The sequence below is a fragment of the Vulpes lagopus genome, chromosome 7 (assembly GCF_018345385.1).
Source record: "Vulpes lagopus strain Blue_001 chromosome 7, ASM1834538v1, whole genome shotgun sequence".
Classification (NCBI taxonomy): Eukaryota; Metazoa; Chordata; class Mammalia; order Carnivora; family Canidae; genus Vulpes; species Vulpes lagopus.
In genome coordinates, this window is record NC_054830.1 from 112,578,643 (window position 1) to 112,595,469 (window position 16,827).

A 16,827-nucleotide genomic window follows, 5' to 3' on the forward strand; every position below is an offset into this window, starting at 1 on the left:
ATCTGTGAACAACTTACTAGGTGTAACAGTGAAAAAAGCCACTCTTATTTCCATGCCTTGAATGTCAGGCCTATGTATTCTGGCTGTTGGGGAAGACAGAAACCAGTTCTGTATTTAGTCTGCTGTGAAATGAGTGCCTTGATAAAAAATAATGTTGTCTAGAGTGCAAGATGGTAGATCAGGCATATAGTGAGCCCATGGATAGTAGTGCTGGCAGAAGCATGGACATAGAAGGTAAATCATTTCCAGAATACATATTTATTCCAGTGAGGACAAATATCTGTCTCCTTCATGACAGAAAAAAATCCATTGCAAGTAATCTGCCTCCAGGGTGGCTGACTGGTCCCCCCCCAAGGAGTGGTGCCATATCAGAGACTCAGTGTTGATCTCTAATGTTCACAGATTAGCTTCCCAGCAATAACATTAGCAGTTGAATCCCTGCATGTTCTCCGTCTCTGCCACTATGGCTACTTGATTCATGGTCTCATTGAACAAGCACTGGTGTAGCAGGGAAAGGAGTTTGATTGACTTCCATAGAGCATGCCATTTTGTTCACTTGATTTTATTAAAAGTCTACTTCACAGTGCATGCCCTTTAGACATTCATAGGAGACACAGACATCTTTAGAGTCTGTGCCCGTTCTGAAAGAAGTCCTTCCACATACCTCTTCCCAGACTTATTGTTACCAGTCTTCCAATCCTGTTCCTTCCAGATCCCTGGCCATTCAACCACACCATTAGTAACTGCCCATGAATCTGTTTCAATCCAGACACAGTGGACATCTGAATGTACTGTTTGAAGTTCTGTTCCATAGGAGGATTTTCCTTTACTTACCATCTTCTTTCACTGTCACCCCTGAGTGACTTGTGGGCTGTCCACTTTTGGACACTCACTGATGAAACTGATGATCACTGATGAAACAGGCTCAAGGTTGTTCTTCCTGAGTTAACTGGTCGTAAGGAGCTCCCCAGGTGGGCATAGGCATGGATTGAGTTAGAGGAAATGCTGCAAGAGGAGTTGATGTTGAAGGAGTCTGATCTACCTGTTTGCTCCTGGGTAAACTCAGTCTCTTACATACCATATTTATTTGATAATTGCTACTGCCCCTGCTCAACAGTTGTGGCTAATTACAGCAGTTCATAATAGGGAGTTCACGCGGTATTGTAGCCTGGTGTCCTGTAGTTTGGCATTCAGCATCTATGAAGGCTCAGTCGCAAGGCATAACTTGTTTCTCAAAAGTATGATAAATATTTGCAGAAGATGGCATAAATGTAAGAGAAATTATAGACATCACTGTCATTCTCATATTAGTGCTTGGGAGATGCTCTACAGAGCATCTGTATTTGTAGCAGACACGGGGGTACCATTGGATATGCTGGTTCATAAGACCCAGATGGCACAGTGGCTTATACTCCATTTTGGATTTGCTAGCCCTTGTGGGTGATTTTGAATATGAGTCAAAGTAGCACACTTAAATGTATGTTACCTCTAGAATACAAAAAAAAACTAACCAAGCATTGTGCCTCTCTCTTTGTGGTAGATGGCATAAAGTGCAGGAACTTGTATGTCCCCTTGGAGGGGATATCTTGTCACACCCTCAAAGTATGAAACTCCAGGAAACTTCACGGAGAGCAGGCCATTTGAGTTTGTTTATTTATTTTAAAGATTTTGTTTATTTATTTGACAGCATAAGCAGGGGGAGCAGAAGAGGGAGAGGGAGAAGCAGGCTCTTCACTGACCAGGGAGTCTGCTGCAGGGCTTGATTCCAGGACGCTGGGATCATGACCTGAACTGAAGGCAAACACTTAACTGACTGAGCCACTTAAGTGCTCCTTATATGTAATTTAAATCAATAAAAGTTTTTTTGCAGTTTACTATAGGTAGATAAGTAATTAGTGAAATCTGAAATTTCAATGTCTTCTGAAAGAATTTAGTTTTTTTCTGGTATTGACTTCACTTTTTGTTGCCACAATAAAATCTGATTATAGCTCAACAAACCAAGGACTTTATTGTGTGTGATTTTCAAATAAAATATAACAGTGTTTCATTTATTCATTCAAATATTCATTTATGGAGCAAATAAGTATTGATTATCATTTTACAAGACAGTAGCATCAAGACAAAAAAGACTGATTTACTTTGGGATGACTGCTTTGTTTAGAAAGGGCCACACGGTTGTTTGACATGTAAAGAAAACTTGGAGAGTCAGTTGTGAAAATGGATTCTACAGATAAGCAGGATTAGCTTGGCAAAGAAGAAGGAAACAGACATTGAAATTAGAATATCTCTAGTACTGAGGTATTAATTGGTCTAGCAAACATATAGTGCCTACATGTGTCGGGCACTCTGCTAGTCTTGGGGTTGGTAAGGTTATCATCTTTAAATAGCCCTGTAAATAGCATTGTTCTTTTTCTGAAGATGTACTTTTTTTAAAAAAAAAATTATTTATTCATGAGAGAGACAGAGAGAGAAAACGACAGGCAGAGGGAGAAGCCGGCTCTATGCCGGGAGCCCAACGTGGAACTCGATCCCCGGTCTCCAGGATCACGCCCTGGGCCGAAGGCAGAGCTAAACAGCTGAGCCACCGGGCTGCCCTGAAGATGTACTTTTTAAAATAATTTTTTGACAAGTAAATTTGTATCATCCAAAAGTCAAAATGGTATTACAAATGGTGCTTTAAATATTACCATTCCCACTTTTATTGTCATCCCCACCATTTAACCCATTTGCATAGATAGCTAACCACTTTTATTAAGGTCTTTGTGTGATTTTTTTTTAATACATATGTGAAAAATTTTTTTCCTGTATTTTTGACCAAAAGAGGAACATTGTTCCTTGGTTTGAACTCTTTTATTTTGAAACAAATGGCAACAGTGCAGATGACCTAAATGTGCAAATCAGCGAGGTTACTGTAGATGGAAAAGTTCTGTGATTGCTACCCAGATCAAGAAGTTGGACATTGTCAGTACTATGGAGGCAGCCTATGGTTTTTTCTCAAATCAGCTTTTCTACTTTCCCCCATTCCCACCAAAAATAACATTTAAAAAAATTTAATTAGCCTTTAATATCTGTAGACTTTTAGCTGGACTGTATGCACACCTTAACACTATAATTTGTTTTTTTTTTACTTTTTAACTTGATATGAGTGTAATCATACACTGTTCTTTTGTGTATAGCTTCTTTGGCCCACTATTCATGAAATTCATCCATGAGGGATCCCTGGGTGGCGCAGTGGTTTAGCGCCTGCCTTGGCCCAGGGCGCGATCCTGGAGACCCGGGATCGAATCCCACGTCGGGCTCCCAGTGCATGGAGCCTGCTTCTCCCTCTGCATGTGTCTCTGCCTCTCTCTCTCTCTCTGTGACTATCATAAATAAATAAAAAATAAAAAAAAAGGTTTAAAAAAAAAATTCATCCATGTAGTTAGAGTTAATAAATTCTTATATATTAGTATTACATTGTTTATGTAGTGGAGGGCTCTTAGAAGTAAAGCATCTGTGAACATTCTTGTACATCAGATGCACATGGGCATGCATTTATGTAGCAGAGAATTGTTGGTTCACAGGATGTGCCTGTATTCCTATATTGCTGACTGCAACACTATCACACTCAGTTTTCCATATGGTTTCCTATATATCCTTTTCTCATTCTCATTCAGTCCCACATTTTTTAAAAAAAACAAATATCCACATATTGTGCTTATTTCTGGGCTCCTAATCTGTTCAGTTAGATTTTGTTTGTCCCTGCTTGAATACCTCACTGTTGTAATTACAGTAGCTTTATAGTGTGTCTTGAAGTTTAATAGAGAAACTATTTACAAGAAACTACTAAACTGCATTCCACAGCGTTGTACCATTTTAAACTCCCACAAGCAACATCTAAAAGTTCTGTTTCTCTTCCTACACAGTCACCAACATGTGATTATCGTCTTTTAGTTTAGCTATTCTTGTCACTGTGAAGTGGTTTTCATTTTAATTTTCCTGCTTAATGAAATTGAGTGCTTTTTCTTGTGTTTATTCGTTGCTATTTCCATATTCTTTCACGAAGTATCTGTAAAATTTTTTTTGCCTGTTTTAAAGTTGAGCTGTTTGTCTTGATTTTTTTTTTTTTTGGTGGGAATCTTTAATACATTCCATGATACAAAGTGACAGGTTTTGCACATATTGTGTCTCATTTTTGGCTTGCATTTTCACATTCTTAATTATTTTATTTTTTATTTTATTTTATTTTTTTTAATTTTTATTTATTTATGATAGTCACACAGAGAGAGAGAGAGGCAGAGACACAGGCAGAGGGAGAAGCAGGCTCCATGCACCGGGAGCCCAACGTGGGACTCGATCCCAGGTCTCCAGGATCGCACCCTGGGCCAAAGGCAGGCGCTAAACCGCTGCGCCACCCAGGGATCCCCCCATTCTTAATTATTTTAAAAGTAACTTTATTAAGGTATAATTGATGTAGAGCACACTGCACTTACTTAAAATACACAGTTTGATAAATTTTGGTGTGGGTATACACCTGTAAAACCATTGCTCTAATAAGGGTAATGAACATATCCATCCATCACCCCCCAAAAATTGCTCATGCCCTTTTGTAAACATTCTCCTTCATCCATCCTTGCTCCCTCCATTGGTCCCCAGTATTAATTTTTTTTTGCGGGGGGAGCATCACTGTAGATGACATTTTCTAAAATTTTATTTAAGGTGAAGCACAAAATATATAGTCTTTTCTTGGCTGGCTTCTCACACTTGTTAAATTCGTGTTAAAATTACTAAGGTTTATCCCTATTGTAGAATGTATCAATATTTCATTTCTTTTTTTTTTTAAGACACTATCCTGTACATTAGATCACCAGAACTTACTCTTGTTGCATCTGAAAATTGGTTCCCCTTGACCTTAATCACTGTAATTTCCTTTCCCCTGAGTACCTGGCAAACGCCATTTTAGTCAATGTTTCTATGTTTTAATCAGGTTTTAAAAAAAAGGTTTTGGGACTCTGCATGTGATACCATATAGTATTTGTCTTTCTGTGTATGGTTTATTTCATTCAGCATAATGCCCTCAATGTTCATCCATCTTCATCCATGAAATGGCAGGATTTCTTTTTGCATCACATTATCCTGATCCATTCATATTTCATATGTTTCATTGCTTTTTATTGCGGTATTCTTTTGTATGGATATACCATTCTTTGTTTGCAATTTACCTACTGATGGACGTTTGGGTTATTTCCTGTTTTTGATTATTTTTAACTTGTGATGCTATCAGCATTTGTGTACAAGTCTTTAGATGGACATATGGTTTCATATCTTCTGAGTAAATACATGGGAAGAGAATGGATTATAAGTCTTCATGTGGACACATACTTTATTTTGGATATGTAAGTATATATGTATATTTATTTTGGAATAGCTTGGTTATTGGCAAGAGGAATATTTAACCTTTTAAGTGCCATGCTGTTTCCCAAAGTTGTCATTTTACATTCCCACCAGCAGTATATGAGAATACTAGTTGTTCCACTACGTCTCCTCACATCCTCACAAACACTTGGTAAGGTCAGTCTTTTTTTTTTTTTTTGAGAGAGAGAAAGAGCATATGAGGGGAAGGTGGGGTAGGGAAGGGCAGAGGTAGAGGGAGAGAGAGAATCTGAGGCAGACTCCCTGCTGAGTGAGGAGGCAGTCTCCCGAGTTTGATCCCCTGACTGTGAGATGATGACCTAAGCTGAAATCAAGAATCTGATTCTTAACCGAACTGACTGATCCACCTGGCATCCTCAAGGTCAATCTTTTTAAGTTCCATACTCTCATGGGTATGTGATAGTAGCTGATTATAGTTTAAATTTGCATTTCACTAAATATTAGTGATGGTGAGCATCTTTTCATTATAGTTACCTGTCAGTAACGTGGCTTTTATGAAGTGTCTCTGAATCATGTGCCCATTTGGGCAGGATGGTAAAGTTGTATGATTTCTTATTTTTTAATTCCAGAAGTTCTTCATGCTCTACACAGTTCCTTCAACAGATGTATACCTGACAAATATTTTCCAGTCTGTGGATTGTTTTCCATCTATTAATTGCTTTTCAGAGAACAGAAGAACTTGATTTTGATGAAGTTCAGTTTATCAGGTTTTTTTCTTTAAGGACTGTGCTTTTGTTGTATGTAGGAAATCTTTGGTTAACCCAATGTCACAAATAATTTTTTCTATAATTTCTTCCAGAACCTGTATAGTTTCAGATTTTGCTATGATATATTTAGGTCTGTGATCTATTTGTAGCTAGCTGGTTTTCTTACACAGCATGGTATGTGGATCTAATTTCATCTTTTTACCTGTGGATATTCAATTGCTCTAGCACCATTTGTTGACAAAACTATCCTTTCTCTGAATTACCTTTGCATCTTTGTTGAAGTTGTATTGACCATTTGGGTATATTTCCCAACTATTTAATTTATTTCATTGATTTCTTTTTCTTTTTTTCTATTGATGTATTTTTCTGTGTAGTACCACTGCTTACATTATCCTGATGACTTTAGCTTTATGATAAATCACAAAATGTATGAGTCCTCCTGGCTTTGTCAAATTGTTTGGGTTATTATAAGTTCTTTACAATTTCAGACGAATTTTAGAATCAGTTTATTATTTACAAAAAGAGAAAAGCCTGGGATTTTGATTGGAAATGCACTGAAATCTGTACACCATTTTGAGTAGTATTGATATCTTAATGGTTGATTCTTACAGACCGTGAACAAGGTACGTCACTCAGTTTATTTAGGTCAACAATTTTGTGTAATATTCTCTCAGTGGTCTTCTGTAGTCTTCAGTATTAAGGTGTTGTATGTGTTGATTTTATATCTTGTAACCTTACCAACTTCACATGTTAATTCTAATAGCTGTCTTACAGATTCTTTAGGATTTTCTATCTGTTGTCTACTGATTTGATGGTTTTCTTTTTTTCTAATTAAAACATACCCTCCTCCCCTTTTCTGCTTTACTCCCCTGGGAAGAAATGACAGTGTTGAAGAGAAGTACTGAGAGCAGACATCCTTTATTGTTCTGTCTAGAAGGGGATTTTGGGATGGGAAGGTAGAAGCATTCACTTTTTCACCAAGTATATTCATAGATCTAAATTTTTTGTAGATGACATTTACCTAGTTGTCAGTTTTTATCTACACTTTATTGCATCCTCATCATCAGCCAACCACTGTTGTACTTTCTGGTATATAGATATCATTTACTACTATTTTACATAAATGGAACAATATGTTGTACAGTTTTTGTTTTTTAAAATATTTCACTTAGCATAATGTTTTAGAGATGCCTTCATGTTGCTGTGTATACTGATGATTCATTTTGTAAAATTGCTCATTAGTATCCCATTGTATGTATACAGTTCAGTGTGTTTATACATTCTACTTTTGAAAGAAATTAAGGTTGGTTCTAATTTTTTTCTCTAACAAATAAAGTACTTACAATCTTTTCTGTATAAGTCTTTATATGGACTTGTGTTTTTCTTCAGTAAATACCTAGAGTTCAGTGGCTGAGCTGCATGGTAGTCATGCTTAACTTCTAAAAAGAACTGCCAAATATTTTGTCGAATTTTGTGCCATTTATAATGCCACCACCAGTTTGTAGAATTCACATTGCTCCATATCCTCTTCAGTGCTTGATGTGGTTAGGTTAGTCTTTGATTTTAGCTATTCTGGTCTGTATAAAATGGATCTGTATAAAATGGACCTCACTGTGGTGTTAATTTACATTTTTGTGATAATGCTGTCAGCTTTTTTGCATGTAGTTATTAACCATTCATGAATCTTCCTTTGTGAAAAGTTGGTTCAATCCTTTAGAAGTTTTCTCTTTTGAATTAAATGAGTTATTTATCATGCATAAAAATTCACTATAAGATAGATACTTGTTCCAAATATGTTTGTATTTGTTGTATCTGTTGTTCCAAATACGTTTCCTGATGTTCCTGAAAATTTCCTGAAAAAATACGTTCCAAAACGTATTTGGAACAAAATTCGACAAATTCAGTAGTGACTTCTTTAATTGTTAAAAAGTTCTAAGGATGACTTTTTTCCCTTTATTTGTAGTACTTATATGTTCCAACAAATCTTTCCCTACTCCAAGTTTGTAAAGATTTTCTTCTGTTTCTTAGACAGTTTTCTTAAAATAGCTTTATTGGAGTATAATTTGCATACCATAAAATTCACCCATCTTAACTTCACAGTTGAATAATTTATAGTAAATGTATACATTGGTGCATCATGGTTACAGATGACTTTCATTGCCTGAAAAAGTTCCCTCATGCTCTTTTGCAGTTAACATGATCTGCTTTCTGTCACTATCTACTTTTTGCATTATTTAGAAGTAGTCTTGGTTTTTGGCTTTTGTCAGAGTAACGTTTTTAAGATGTATCCATGTTTGGGCACATGCCAGTTGTAACACACTCGATTTTTTTTTTAAGTATTAAATTGTACTGGATTCTAGAAAGATACCACATTTTGTCTAGCCATTTACCAAAAGATGAAAATTTTGAAAAATTAGAAATTATTGTTCCAGTTTTGTTGGAGTTTTTATAAGTAATGACGTTAACAAGATTCGCTCACAAGTCTTTATATGGACCATGTGTTTACATTTGTAGATATCCAAATATAGTGGAATTGTTCTGTTGTATAACAAGCATATATTTAGCTTTTTGAAAAGGACAAAATTGTTTAAAAGAGGATATACTGTTTTACATTCTGACAAGCATTGTATAATGGATCTAGTTTCTCCGTAGTCTATCCATCACTTGCTGTTGATGGTATTTGATTATTACAGTTTCAGTGTGTGCTTAATAGCATCTCAGTGTTATTTTAATGTGCATTTCAGTAGTGACTGGTCCCTTTGTGTCTCTCCATGTGCTTATTAGGCATTCCTATACTTTGTTGAATTATCTGCTCAGTGCTTTTGTCTATTTTCGATTCTATGTTTGTCTTATTATTAGTTGTAAAAATTTACCGTTGACTCTTGAATAGCTGATATGAACATCCATGTGCATGTGTTAGTGTAGACATAACGTTTTCAGCTCCTTTGGTTAAATACCAAGTAACATGATTACTAGGTCATATAATAAGAGTATTTTTAGTTTTGTAGGAAATTGCCAAACTCTACCAAAGTGTGCCATTTCATTTCCCTACAGCAATGAATGAGTTTCTTTTATTCCACAACCATATTAAGCGTTTGGTCTTGTCAGTACTGGATGTTAGCCATTCCTATAGGGTGTATGATGTCTCGTTACTTTAATTTGCATTTCCCTGATGACTTCTGATGTTGAGCTTTTCATGTGCTCGTCATCTGTGTATCTTCTTTTGTGGGCTGTTAAGGTCTTGGTCTCATTTTCTAATTGTTTTCTTGTTGAGTTTTAAGAATTCTTTGTGTCTTTCTGTCTTAGATAACAAACCTTTCTCAGAAGGACTGTTTGCAATAGTTTCTTGGTCTGCGGCTTATCTTCTCATTCTCTTTGTCTTTTGTAGAGGAGTTTTCAATTGCAGTGAAGTTCAACGTACCACTTTTATGTATCATGCCTTTGATGTTTTAGCTAAAAGGTCACTGCCGTTCCTAGAATCATTTAGATTTTCCCTGTATTTTTTTAGGAGTCGAATGGTTTTATGTTTTACAAATTTGGTATATAGTTCATTTTGGTGAAGATGTGGTATAAGATCTGTATCTAGATTCTTTTTTTTTTTTTTTTAAGATTTTATGTATTTATTCATGAGAGACACAGAGAGAGGCAGAGACACAGGCAGAGAGAAAAGCAGGCTCTATGCAGGGAGCCCGATGTGGGACTCAATCCCGGGACTCCAGATCATGCTCTGGGCCAAAGGGAGGTGCTCAACTGCTGAGTCATGCAGGTGTCCTAGATTCATTTTTTGACATGTAGTTGTCTAGCACTACTTGTTGAAGAGAACTGTCTTTGCTGCATTGTGTTATTTTTGCTTCTTTGTCAAAATCAGTTGAACATATTCATGGGACTCTAATTCTGGGCTCTGTGTTCTGTTTTATTGATACCTTTGTTTATTTTTTAGCCAGCATCACAGTGTCCTGTTTCCTGAACCTGTGTGGTACATTTTAAAGTCAGTGTCAGTCTTCTTACTTAGTTCTTGTCCTTTGATGTGTTAGCTATTCTAGATCTTTTTGCCTGTCCATATAAACTTTAGAATTGGTGTTTAAATATCTGTGTATTGGGAAGCCTGATCAATCAAAATCTCCTATAAAACCCAAAATGTTACTGGAGACTAAGAGTAAATTTTCATAGTTCTAAAAGGATGAATCTATTAGGAGCCTAAAACAGTTTTAACTATGATAGAACCCTAAAATACTAGTAGTAAAAACTGACAGAATTGGAAAGATGAATAGAAATTGGACTCTTATGGCCTGAGATTTCAAAACTGTCTATAATCGGCAGAACCACTAGATTGAAAAATTAGTAAAGATAAATAGCTTAAGAAGTACTACTACCACTTTGATCTTATACATTTTTTTTTTTTTCTGGCTTATAGATGATTCTCCAGGATAGAGCATATTCTAGGCTGTGAAACAAGTTTCAGTAAATTTAAAAAGGTTGAAATTACTCAGGGTTTATTCTCTGAATTATATTGGAATTAAATTATAAATCAGTTCCAGGAAGAAATGTGAAAATTTAAACAACACTTTTGTAAATGACCATAGGTCAAGGAAGAGTTGACAGCAGAAATTGGAAAATGTTTTGAAATGAATGAAAATGAATATGTAACAAATACGGAGGTTCCCCTAAAAGGGGAATTTAGAGGGAAATTTACAACACTAAGTTTTTATAGCACCTTCATGAGAAAAGAAGAATGGTCTCAATTCAGTCACCTTGAGTTTTCATATTAATAAGAATAGCACAGTAAATTTGAAATAGAAGTGAAATTTGAGTGGAAATCAATGAAAGAAAAACCAGAGAAACAATAGAAAATAATCAGAGAAATGAAAAATTTGTTCTTGTAAAAGGTCAGCAACACTAATAATGTTTGGCATAGACTGACCATTTAAAAAAGAGAAAACAGGGACACCTGGGTGCCTCAGAGGTTGAGTGTCTGCCTTTGGCTTGGCATGATCCTTTAGTCCGGGGATCAAGTCCCACATCAGGCTCCCTGCAAGGAGCCTGATTCTTTCCCTCTGCCTATGTCTCTGCCTCTTTCTGTGTCTCTCATAAATAAATAAATAAATAAGGAAGGAAGGAAGGAAGGAAGGAAGGAAGGAAGGAAGGAAGGAAGAAAGAAAGAAAGAAAGAAAGAAAACACATAACCAAAATCAGTTATGAAAGAAGAGATATTAATACAAAAATTAAAAGCATTTGAAAATTTTATGAGCCACTTTATAACAAATTGGGCGGATCTTACAAAAACATACATTACCATAAGTAGACTGAAAAACGTTGAATGTATTTATAAAAAGTAAAGAAATTAAATTGATAATGATATTTATTACCACAAAGAAAAGCTAGGCCCAGATGGCATTACTGTTAAGCCTTTTCAAGTATTTAAGAAAGCATTGCTACTTATCCTGAGCAAACTCTTTGGGAAAATGGAGAAAGAGGAGCACTTACAACCTATTCTGAGTCCAGTATTAACCGAACACTAACACAGACAAAAACATCACAAGAAAAGCAAATCACACGTTTTTATCACTCATTAACATACATGCAGCAGTTGTTAACAAGATTACAGCAAACTCAATCCAGATATATATTAATAAAGTATTAGAAACTGAGTAAGTTGGGGTTATCTTGAGAATGCAAGAAGGTTTAAACATTTGTAAATCAACTAATACAGTATAGTGTATAAGTAAAATAATGGACAAAAACCATATTGTTGCAGTAAAAAAAGAAAACAAAACATTTGAAAAAATCCAAAACCTGTTCATGATAAAACTTTTGAACATACTAGACATAGAGAAGGAAATCTTGTAATTCTGATCTAGGGTATGTACCTAAATGGCCTAGAGATTTCCTGTAGGTGGTAAAATGGAATACTGTGTGTGGGGGGGCTATCCTAGTTTTTTTATTTTCTCTCTTAGTGATCACAGCCCTGTCCTTCCTGTTTTCCAGTGTCTTGTAACTGTGCTGTTTATGTATTTTGATTTTCTTGCTTTTTTAGCTAAGAGAATAAATCTAGTATCTGTTACTCTATCTTCAGTGAAAGAAATTTAAACAAATTTACTTTAATTTTTTATGCATTAGATGCTGTCAAGAGTTTTGGGGGAAAATAGTTGTACCGCTTAAGAAAAAATAAAAGTGATTTTTTTTTCATCTCAGAAGTAATTTATTATATGTAGACATTAAAATTTTGTTAAAAGACTAACATTCTGCCTTGTGCACTAAGGCACCTTAGGATCTTGTTATGAACTAATATTTGTATGTAACATTATACTTTGTGAAGAATTGACATTTTTAAAATACTAAACCTTCTCATAAAAGTAGATAATAGGTCACTTATTTTATTCATTCACTTTTTCCAGTCTGTAAAATTGCATAGTGTTTTTTTAAATGACTTGTATTTCCTTATGTTTACTTTTTGGTACTTTATATTTTGCTTGATTAGTGAAGTTTCTTCAATTTCATTAGTTTATAGTAGTATTTTAGATATTGGCCATGGTACTTCATTTTCATTGATGTAATATTTTAGATTGCTTTTATAATTTTCTTTAAGTGTGGTTTGCAAATAAGGTATGTTAAAATTTTGTCTAATATATAATTAGCGAGTATCCTACCCCACCCCCTTTTAAAACATTTTGTTTCTCTTTTAAAATGAAGACCTTATGTTTTTCCTTTAAGTTCTTTTTATCTTTTGTTGATTACCGCTTCCAAAATATAATAGTTTATTTTCATAAAATATTCCATAGTTGTAGCTTCATTTTTTATTAGATGTTTTTACACTAGTTCAACATTATATATCAAATTCAAAATTTGAGACTAGGCAATATCTTTTATAATTTTAGAGACTAAAAGCATATATTTTTAAAAGATTTTTCACAAAGAATTGTGTTGATCATTTCTGTCAGGGCAAATAAGAGGAAAGGTATTTTGGGTTGTTCTTAAGAAAATCTTAATTAACATAAATGATAGAATTATAATTTCTTGGTTTAACATTTAGGGTTTGGGGAGGGGTTCTTTTTTATTTTTTCTATATTGATATATTTTATCTATAATCTTTGCTAAAGAAATTGTTCTTTTGTTTTTATAGTTTTGGTAAGCAGTTTGGAGGAAAAAGAGGATGTGATTGTCTTGTATTAGAGCCTTCAGAAATGATTGTGGTAAGAATTTTAAAGAATGCTGCATTGTTTTTTTGAAATGCTTCAATTTCAACTTTAAATGTAGTAAGATTTTAAACACTTAAGGAGGTTCCATTACTGTGACTTTTAACATATTGGGTAGCATCAGACCTATATATCAAATTTGATATGGTTTTATCTACTTTAAATTTTTTCTGATTCTTGAGAGGATTTGAAAAATTATACAATTATATTTACCATGTTCCAAATTTGATAGTTTCTTTTACTACTTCTAACTAGAAATTTTAAATGAAAGCCTTATAAAGGAACCCTGACCTTTCAAGTGTTTTCTCTTTTCCTGCTTAATTTAGTTAATAATCTTTGAATATCCATATTCTGTGCTCTGGACATGAGGGAGAAAGCGAGAGAAAAAGAGACAACACAGTTATATCCAAGTAAGAAATGGTTTAGATCTTAATATTATTACTTTAAGAGTATAATTAAGGAATAATTCTTATTCCTAAGAAATCCAGGTAGTTGATAAAACGTTAGAAAATCTCACTTTGTTTTTTAGCATTAAAAGAACCAAGAACACAACACCTTGTGTTGTTTTTTTTATTTACCTTTTTCTGAGATGACCTTACTAGAAAAGAATTATATTGAATGGGCTCATTGTACTGCTAGCATCTTCTGTAGATGATCATGTCATATGATTTGATTTTAAATTTTTAAGAAGTGAAGTTGCATTCTTAACGAAGCATTTTAATGTCAGAGTTCAAACTTCACATCTTCCTAGTTTCTTGTTACCTCTTCCCCAAACTGGATCATCTACATTATCATGCACTCAGTGTCCTAAATTTCATAAACAAATGAATTTTTAGCTCCTAAAAGGCAAAAATTATATCTTACTCGCTTTGTGTCTTCCATTGTATTGCAGAGTGCTGCCTGCATAGTAAGTATTCAGTGAATGTTAATTAAATTGAAGATTATTCAAGGCTTGGACTGTGCATTATGTTTATGTTCTTCAAGTGTTGGTATATGTAGCATATATAAGGCCTCAGAACTCTTTATCTTTTAAATAAATATATTGAGAGACACGTCAAGAAAACTGCCTCAGGCAGTACCGATTTTCTCATTTATTTGTCAGTTCACATATTTTGTATTTCTTCTGCTTTATCAGGAAAGAATAGTGCTTTTTACCTCAGTGTTCTCATATACTTTTTTTTTGTTTGCTTAGTTTTATTGCATTAAAATACACAACATAAAATTTACTATCAACCATTTTAAGTGTTCACTGTTAAGTATTCAGTGTTATTAAATTACAGAGAGATTAATCACTTATAAATTATTAAGTTAATTTTCCCTGTAAGTTAAAGGGAGGGCTGTTTTTCTGCCCAGACCAGTCTCAAAGAAGATCTGCTTGTTCAGTGGGGTATAGAATTTAAAGCCAAGATAAGGCTGCCAGTGTTTTTCATTGCTCCCGGTGCCTTTTTGCTTAAAGGGTCTGTCAGTGAACAGAGCTAGAAAATACACTGTGAGTGTGTATGTGCCCATACACATATATATACATGTGTCTGTATTTATTTCTTTGTATCTGTGTTTAAAACCCAGAGCTTATTCTGGCCTTTATTCTTTGCTTGTTACCTTCTTTCTGTAAGGGTAAGAAACTTGATTTCCATTATCAGTATTTAGTTGAACAGAGTAGTTTAAGAATTCCTTGCCTTTAACATTGTAGAAAGTGCTGCTAGCTAGAGGATTAGCATGCACAAATACACATGTTTTAAATACATATAATTTGTTGAGATGTTACAAATGTATAATCCTTATAACTTAACTATATCAAAGTATAAAATGTTTCAAGTACCCATTCTAAAAGTTAGAAAACACTCAGAGAAAGCATTAGGGACCTGGCAAAAGGACAGAAGAACCAGATTAAAGGGACTCCTGTTGCCCAAATCTGGGACAATTTGAGAATCCACATAAAAATTCATAGTAGGGATCCCTGGGTGGCGCAGCGGTTTGGCGCCTGCCTTTGGCCCAGGGCGTGATCCTGGAGACCCAGGATCGAATCCCACGTCGGGCTCCCAGTGCATGGAGCCTGCTTCTCCCTCTGCCTATGTCTCTGCCTCTCTCTCTCTCTCTCTCTCTCTCTCTCTCTCTCTCTCTCATAAATAAAATAAAATAAAATAATAAAATAAAATAAAAAATAAAAATTAATAGTAATTACTGGTATCCCTATATATAATATAAGGATTTATAAATTCTCCTGATACGAGTGAGTGAATAAGGGAGAAGGGAACGTTCTTCCCTATAACTGAAATACTAACAAATAGAGAAAAAATGATTTTACAAAATCATTAATGAGTGCTGAAACTTGAGGGCTAGTGTTTGAGAAAACAGTACTTACAGTCTCAATATATCTCCCCACGAATCATTATGAAGAGGAAAATTAGCAAATTTCTGTTGGGAAAAACATGGAGGATACCACTATAATAAAATCATTGCTATCACCATCAGTATGGGCACAAACTGATAAACTACTATTCCTAATAGGATGAAATGAGGACAAAAATACCACTTTTGTGATAATTTCCTGTGTGAAATGCATACCTGAATCTAGTCATTAGAAAATACCAGACAAAATAAAATGAAAACATTCTACTAATTGACCATTACGCAGAATATTCCAGTGTCAGAAAATATAGAGAAAGACTAAGGGACTATTTCTAAAGGCAGAAAGACATAAACACAATACTTGATCTTACATTAAATCCTGGAGGTGGAAGGGCTTATGGCTATGAATGATGCTTTTGGCACAATTGATGAAATTTGAATATGGACTTGTAGAGTAAATAGTACTGAATTTCCTGGTTTTTTGTTTTGTTTTGTTTTTTAAGATTTTTATTTATTTATTCATGAGAGACACACAGAAGCAGAGACTTAGGCAGAGGGAGAAGCAGGCTACCCGCAGGAAGCCTGATCCCAGGACCCCAGGGTCATGACCCGAGCCAAAGGCAGACTCTCAACCACTGAGTCACCCAGATGCCCTGGAATTTCCTGATTTTAAGAACTATGCTGGGGTTATATGAAACAAAGTCTTCGTTTTTAGGAAATTCATGTTGATATATTTTGAGGTCAATTTATACATAGATGTTTAAGAAAAAATTTGTGTGTATACATATAAAATCTTAGAAAATCACCAAAGAATCACATAAAAAAATTTTTTTAAGTGATGTTTATGCCCAATATGGGGCTTGAACTCATGACCTTGAGAGAAAGAGTTGTACATCAAGTATTTGCTGATTGGTTGGTAATTTTTAATTCCAAACCACATTTCGTTGATGAGCAGCATAGTAAAAAAATCTTTTATAAGTTATGAGAAAATAATACAAAATAGTTTTAAGATTTTTATTTTTGAGATTTATGAAAGATTTTATCAAAATATTGTATAAATATTGTATACAATATGTATACAAAATATTGTACAAATTTTTTCTTTTAAGTTTTTCACCATTACATCTTTTTTTAAGTAGATCCCATGTCTAACATTGGACTCATAA

General features: G+C 34.4%; 1 protein-coding gene across 7 annotated transcripts in view; it reads left to right on the forward strand.

The window, feature by feature from the left end:
• The window catches only part of RAPGEF6 (Rap guanine nucleotide exchange factor 6), a 186,534-nt gene that overhangs the window by 33,707 nt on the left and 136,000 nt on the right, over window positions 1-16,827 (forward strand). For 6 of the 7 annotated variants that reach the window (XM_041762080.1, XM_041762085.1, XM_041762081.1 and 3 more), the window contains exon 5: window positions 13,240-13,309. The exons of the other annotated variant lie outside the window; for it this stretch is intronic. In XM_041762080.1, coding sequence (XP_041618014.1) covers window positions 13,240-13,309 — 70 coding nt within the window. The remainder of the gene's footprint in view (window positions 1-13,239; window positions 13,310-16,827) is intronic. 7 annotated transcript variants of the gene reach the window in all.